General features: G+C 38.0%; 1 protein-coding gene across 1 annotated transcript; it reads left to right on the top strand.

Annotated features, from left to right (window-relative positions):
• On the top strand, positions 1 to 6,321 carry eef1akmt1 (EEF1A lysine methyltransferase 1). Its single transcript, XM_008305762.1, has 5 exons — positions 1 to 64; positions 1,461 to 1,656; positions 3,228 to 3,310; positions 4,595 to 4,884; positions 5,627 to 6,321. Exons 2-5 carry the CDS (start codon positions 1,510 to 1,512, stop codon positions 5,758 to 5,760), a joined length of 654 nt encoding a protein of 217 aa, XP_008303984.1. The 5' UTR covers positions 1 to 64; positions 1,461 to 1,509; the 3' UTR covers positions 5,761 to 6,321.
• The last annotated feature ends 906 nt before the right edge of the window (positions 6,322 to 7,227 follow it).

Here is a 7,227-nt window from a genome sequence, read left to right as displayed (position 1 = left end):
CACATGTTCACAACAGAGCAGCTGTGAGGTGATTTAGTGACTGGAAGCAGATTCTAACCAGGTTTGCTCACTTTTCTTCAATATTTTAACACGTTTGGTCTTTTTATGTGCGATACTTGACTTGAATTAGATTCACGGCTTCGTCTGCAGCTCACATTTGTGTTTGTGTCGCTTTGTGCGAGTTTGTTTCTGGTCATTCGTTTATCATTCAGTTATTGAGGGACTTGACCCTGCTGGAGTTAAAACACTCATTTCGTTAGTTGCCGGGTTGTAGATTTTAGGTCAGTTAGTCTTCTTTAGTTCGTTAAATATAAACTTTGATGAAGACAGATAAGTTTTATTAAGATGTTCACGAAGACACTCACATTGTGTGATTGTGTTCCTTAACAAACTTCTGTTGATCAAATAGTCATTTCTTTTGTGACTCATTCAACATTTGCAGCCATTTAGAAGTACCCGAGGACTCCTAGACAGTGGATTATAAGAAGATTTCTTAAAGTCTGGAACAGTTGATTAATTTGTGACTTTTATATGTTGATAAAAGCTGATTAAATAATTGAAACTAAAATTACAAACGTTAATAAAACCCTTGGGTCAAGTGTCCTTGTTCTGGACCTCCATCTGCACAGCTAGACTAGAGCTGAAACAATTAATAAGCTGATTAGTTGGTTGTTAGCAAACAAATGAATCGCCAACTATTTTGGTAATTGATAAATCTGTTTAAGAACAATTTTGGGGGAAAAAATGATTCTGATTCTAGCTTCTAAGATGTGAATATGTCTGTCTGGTTTCTTTCCTTCTTCTTGACAGTAAACAGATTTTTCTTAGGTTGTGGACAAAACAAGACATTTGTCATTTTGAACTTTCAGGAAATGTTGATCAACATTCTTCACTATCTTCTGATGTTTTACAGACCAGACAAGTGATTGATTGATCTAGAAATTAATAAGCACTTTAACTGACAATAAAAGTAAAAGTTGTTCAGCAGTTTGTTTCTTTAAACTAAATGTTTTCTCTGCAGTATTTCAGAGTCTGTGCAGGAGCTTCAACTAAATCCACAACTAAACCTGATTCATGCACACTTTAGTCAAATGAACAAAAACATTCTTTACTTCTGTATAAACCCACTTATAAATACATTTTCTACCGTCTATACTTTTTTAATGACAATAGTTTAGTTTTTCCTGCAGAGAGCAGGTTTACAAATAACAAAAACATTGTTTAGATCATACAAATGATGAAAAAAACATCTGTGCAGTGGCTTTAATTATAAAACACAAAGCTTTGACAGGCTTCACATGTAAAACAAATGTGTCTACAGTCTGTGTTGGTCTGTAGTGAGATAAGATTCATCATGTGATCAACTTACCTGCTGTCTTAAATAAAACCGTTGACATGCACATAATCCTACTTCCTTTTCTGTCACTTTCAGGTTTTCAGCTGCAGCAGAAACTCGTCTCTTCAGCTGCAGCAGAAACTCGTCTCTTCTTGGTCCCTCTGTCAGCAGCGATGAGCGACAGCGACGACGACGTTCCCACGCTGTCGGCTCACACTCTGGCCGCCCTGCAGGAGTTTTACAGCGAGACCAGAGGCGGACCGGATCCCAGCACCTCACCATCAGACCAGTTCACTGTGGGAGCTGTGGAGGAGGACTGGGTGAGTTTACGGGATTTAGGGAGAGGAGAGGGACCAGAAGAGGACACTTTAAAACTCTGTGGATGTTTGGAAACTGTCCACTTTATCAGCAGTTTAGATTTAATTTGGCTTGTTGCAGATCTATTTATCAAAACGATAATTTGAAGTTATGTGGGATAACAAGTGACGCAAGCATAAATAAATAAATGCAAAAATAAATACTCGATTACATTTTTTTTGTAAAGAAAAGAACACAATTAATGTCTTAAAATGTTTTTCTACAAGTCCGTACATCTACTTATTATTTAAGATCTCTAAATGTCTAAAGTCACTGTTTCTGTATTTATTTATATTTGAGTGCAGTGGCTGTTTATTAATGATCTAGTTCCAATCTAGTTTTTAATTAATGTAATGACTAATTTATCAAGTATTTCCAAGTGTATTTTTTCTTATTTGATTAACAGTTTAGATAAAATAAATATCCCAAAATTTGTCTAATATCTAAATATATTATCTAATATCTGTCATCTGGCAAACTATTTAGTTTAATTATTGTTCTTTTTACATTTAACAAATCGATCACTGATGGACTGAAGAGTAACGTGAATAATTAATTATTAGTTGTGTGGAGCCTTAAGAATATACAAGGTTATTATTTATGTGTAAATGATTTTTGGTAGAACCACAGACATTCAGTAGATCACTTTATTTACTAAATTAACCTCAAAACTAATTGTGCATCAACAGAAAATGAATGGCCAATAATTCTTGTAGGTGAATCATTAGTTTTGCTGTTTTTCTTGTTCATTGTGCAGAAACATGTGTCGCTTTTCTCAGTTTAATATCATTAGAAACAAAATATCTGTGGGCATGTTTAGACAAAACAAGATCAACAAATTAATCAATTAAAAATATAAAACTAAATCAACAAACTGGTAATGAAAATAGTCTTAAGATGCAGGCTTCAAATAAATGCTGTCATTTTGGAATTCTGGTAGATTAATCGTAACAACTGGACTTGCTTGAGTTCCTTGAAGACGTTCCACCTCTCATCCAAGAGGCTTCATCAGTTCTGACTGACTAGTTGGGAGTTCCAGATACTTATATCCTTGAAGAGCCATTAACACCTGAGCTTCGGTTTCAATTGGGGGTAGTTACTCCTCCCCCTCATTATGTGAGTCGTTAGTGCTCCTCCTGCCACAAAGGGGTTCATTAGGGTCTTTTGTGGTTAGGTGTTCATCTTCCTGAGGAGAGATCTTAGGACTGAGTTGTAAACAGGTGAGAGATGATGCCTCAGACCTGCACCTCTGTTGAGGGACGAACAAAAGACGTGAAACATTTCCCTGGATGTGTAATGAAAACAGAATATTAGAAAGTTCACCTTTTTAAATTAAATTCTAAGATTTTGTACAGAAGTTTTTTTTTGAAGCACCTGAATTAAAATAAACTGTAAATAATGACAACCAACTAAAAATAAAATGTGTCAGAGGGTCAGTTTTATTCCAGATAGTGGTCAGTAAACGGAACAAAGTGTAACAAGTGTTGATGAAATATTAAATACGTTTTCACTGATAACTGTTTGTTTCCTCTAGCGGATGAGTCAGTTCTGGTACAGCGATGAAACAGCGACACAGCTGGCCGAGGAGGTCGTACGAGAAGCTGGAGAAGGAGGCAGGTAAACGTACTAAACTACATCCAGCGTTTAGGCAGCATGTATGTAGAGCTGCAGCTGTAAGAAGGTTTAAGGGGTAGTTTGGTTTCTTTAAAGAGCAGCTGTATGCGGGATTTAACAATAATCAAGTTGCGATGTGCAGCAGATGACAGTCAGTAAAGCCCGTACACCTTTAGCTTCAGCTAGAACTGAAGCAGCCTCATGGATCAGAGGTGAAACGTTTTGAAGAACCTAAAAGTTTCAGTAGTCCAGCTGCTTTTAACTGAAGCTCCAAGAAGTGTTGACTAGATTTAGAATATTTCACTGAGCTGAATTTTCTGGGAAATTTGCCAGTTTTATTGTCCTATTTTTTCTTCAAATCCACCAAACTTTATTGATAAAAACAGTAGTTCTGCTTCGCAAAACACAGGAGTTGCTCATCCTCAGTAGGTGAGTTTGTTTGTGTCACTGTGTGACTTCAACAGTAATGAGTTAGAATGTAGTGATGAGTTAAAGTGACACAGCAGTGGACCAGCAGCTCCCAGGTTCTCCAGCTCAAATGAATGGAATCTGATGGCTCTGAAAAAAGCAATTTAGCTGCTTCAGTTCTTGTTAGAAAAGGCTGTGTGAAGGTAACATGAAGCAGTGAAGTACTCAAATTTTCATGTTCACACAGATATTGATTGATTAATTGCAAACTATTTCAGTAATTGATAAATTGGTTTGAGTATTTTTTTTTTTATAGTAGTGCAGTGATTATTTAAATTCCATTTCACATTGCTGGTGACCCCACGAACAGGTTTGTATCAGCTATAGTACCCAGATGTTTTAACTTTCCCATTAAATACAGTGTCAGTTATTGTTGCTCACGGTGCAACAGTGTTTGCATGTCCTGAGCAGGAACATGAGGTGGCAGAACTGTCCTGAGAGTCAACGATAAGAATAGAATAGAATAGAACTTTATTGATCTCTTTGATGGAAACCTCAGGGAAATTGTTGAAGAGAAGGTTTTCTTTTCGTCTGTAAATTTCGGTGCACTTCAGTCATTTCCTGCTGTAGATGTGGGCTTGTCTCTGTGTTCTCTGTGACAGTTTATTGATAAAATGGCAGCGAGAGGCTTTACACAAGCTGTGTAGTGAAAGCAGCACATCTGCAGCAGCTTGAGGTTCATCCAGGTGCAGCACTGCAGCTAAACTAGAACTGATCACACTTCAGTAACAATGATTTTGCAGCTAGTTTGTGCCAAATTGCAGTCTATGCACGAGACAACTGTTGGAAATGTAAGCAAGTGTCACTGTTTCCTGTCAGGATCGCCTGTGTGAGCGCGCCCAGCGTGTACCAGAAGCTGAAGCAGAACGTGGTGGGCGGTTCAGACCGAGTGTCGGCCGTCGTGTTGGAGTACGACCGCCGCTTCGCCGCCTACGGAGACGACTTCATCTTCTACGACTACAACGAGCCGCTGTCTCTTCCGGCCGGCGTCGCTCCGCAGAGCTTCGACGTCGTCCTCGCCGACCCTCCTTATCTGTCCGAGGAGTGTCTGAGCAAAGTGGCCCAAACCATCAAACACCTGAGCAAAGGGAAAGTGCTGCTGTGCACAGGTGAGACGGGACGGAAGCTTCTGTTGTTCTGAAAGAGAAACACCCTGTTTAGTAACTTTTATTACAAGTCTGCTGCGAGACAAACGCTGATCTGATTCCAAAGCTGCAACTCTGTTTTCTTCTGTTATTTCAAATTCATTGAAAGTAGAGCCTACCCCGGCCTCAACTACACAGTTCACTAATAGAACCATTCAAACTTGAGCTTCACATTATAGCAACGAATTCCTCGCATTTTAACTAATAAATGGTTTACTGTTTAAACAAGAAAGGTTTCTAGTTACAGCATACAGTGTGTATGTTGTAATAACATGAAAACAACCTGTTATAACTAAACAAGGATGGTATAACAACATATGATGCAGAAATCTTGCTTTACCATAAAAACATTTTGCTTTAACTTCTTACTTTGCAACGTGAAACTGACCCATTTTTGTGTATCAGGTGTGGGGGATCAGAAATGAGCATTTTCTGTGTCCATAGTAAAAGAGACTTCAAAGCTCCCAGGCAACTACATCCATACTCTGATAATAAAAGCCTCTTTGTACAGTTTCAATGTGATGATATCATTTATCTCATAATGACGAGAGTTTCAGCTTTAAGAAGAATGTTTTTTTGTTCTCCAGTCCAGAACGTCTACACATAGTAGCTTCAAACTGAGGAAACTTGACGTATATTTTAGTGGAAAAAGCACCAACTTGCCTCCAGTTTTCTGAGCAGTTTTTCTGTTTTTTTGTGTCTTCAGGAGCCATCATGGAAAAACTGGCCAAAGAACTTCTGGATCTGAAAATGTGCAGCTTTTTGCCGAAGCACAACAGAAACTTGTCCAACGAGTTCCGCTGTTTCGTCAACTACCCGTCCCGCCTGCTGTCCTGCTGAAGAACCGCGATTCACTCTTTGTTACGAGTCTGACGGAGCGAGACAACACAGACGGTGTACAGCTGTGGCCTCCAGATGCTGAGGAGTGAAAGGACGCATTAAGACCTGCAGCACACGTTCATAAATGACTTGAGAATTGAGTAATTTTGGGGCTTTTAGGCAAAAATGTCAAATGTTTTATGGTTCCAGCTTCTCAAACGTGGAGACTCTTTGTCACAACACTAAACGGGATATTTTGGGATTTTGTCGTGTTGGTCAGACAAAGTGAGACTTCTGAAAGCATCACCTCAGAATGTGTTAAAATAACACGAGCATATTCCTCTACTGTCTGACATTTCATAGAAATATTGGCAGATTAATTGATTATTAAAATAATTGTCAGCTGCAGCCCGATTTCAGTTCAGACTCACCAACTGCAAGTTAACTGTCTCATGACTCCAAAGTCAGTTTGTTGGTGAACAAATGAGTTCATTTGCAAAACAGACAACTCCATTTTTTGTAGATTCTCAGAAAACTTCCTTTTTTTTGTTGTTTGCTTGAGATAATATCAATCAAACTGAAGTTGAGTGGATTTGACTCAGTAGAAATGACACAAAAAATATAGAGATAACTTAAGTTTGATTGATATTGTCTCAGGTAAACGATGGAACAGTGGGTTTTCTGAAGGTTTGTGAAGATGCAGCTATCTGTTTTTGCAAATGAACTCTTCAAATATTTTGTTACAAAAACAAAGTGATTAGAAAATATTAATGCTGATATAGTATAAGTTAGTAATGTGACAAAATACCAATTACTAATGGTTTGTGTTTCTCCAGTTTAAGGATTTGCATTTGTTTCTAATTTATATCATTTTTAAATAAATGTGTTTGGGTTTTGAATGGTGATCCAACAAAACATCTGTGGCACTATTTTCTGATATTTACTTTACATTCTGTCTGAGTCACTTAAAGGAGAACTCCATCCTTTTTACGCTGGATTGTATTCCTTCTGCAGAAGCTGTTGTTAATTATGCTCCTTTCTAATCTGCTCATAGGATAAACTATATATATATATATGTGTGTGCAGTAAACTGATGTCTACTTTTTCGCTGCATGTGCATCAGATGAAATCGACCCAGTTTGGGTTTTAATGCCTCTGTGAAGTTGCCTCCTTTCTCACTTTACAGGCTGCAGATCACAACAGATTAACTGGCCTTTATACACAAAGATCAGCTTAATCATCATGTACTTCTGAGCCTGTGAGAACATTTATATAACCGTAAAAATAACCTCTGATGAAGTCGAGCTGATGCTAATGTAAACTCTGCTAATTTGGGTACTACAGATTTATGATCTAAACTTGCAGCGTGGACTTTTGAAAGATGTCGGCTTTTTTTTTGGACCAAAGGTGCAACAAAAAGACGCTATGATGCATTATGGGAAATGTACAGTCGTCCTCAAATGTATTCATACCTCCCATTAAAGAAGG

This window comes from Stegastes partitus, unplaced genomic scaffold (assembly GCF_000690725.1).
Source record: "Stegastes partitus isolate 25-593 unplaced genomic scaffold, Stegastes_partitus-1.0.2 Scaffold2608, whole genome shotgun sequence".
In the NCBI taxonomy this organism is placed as follows: domain Eukaryota; kingdom Metazoa; phylum Chordata; class Actinopteri; family Pomacentridae; genus Stegastes; species Stegastes partitus.
The sequence above is the reverse complement of the archived record's forward strand: the minus strand, read 5'-3'. Positions and strand labels throughout refer to the sequence as shown.

Bases quoted from the DNA above. Each gene is read 5' to 3' on its own strand.
- eef1akmt1 (XM_008305762.1), top strand. From the start codon at position 1,510: ATGAGCGACAGCGACGACGACGTTCCCACGCTGTCGGCTCACACTCTG. The intron at 3,311-4,594 runs GTAAACGTACTA...GTTTCCTGTCAG, and splicing joins GAAGCTGGAGAAGGAGGCAG to GATCGCCTGTGTGAGCGCGC. The intron at 4,885-5,626 runs GTGAGACGGGAC...TTGTGTCTTCAG, and splicing joins GAAAGTGCTGCTGTGCACAG to GAGCCATCATGGAAAAACTG.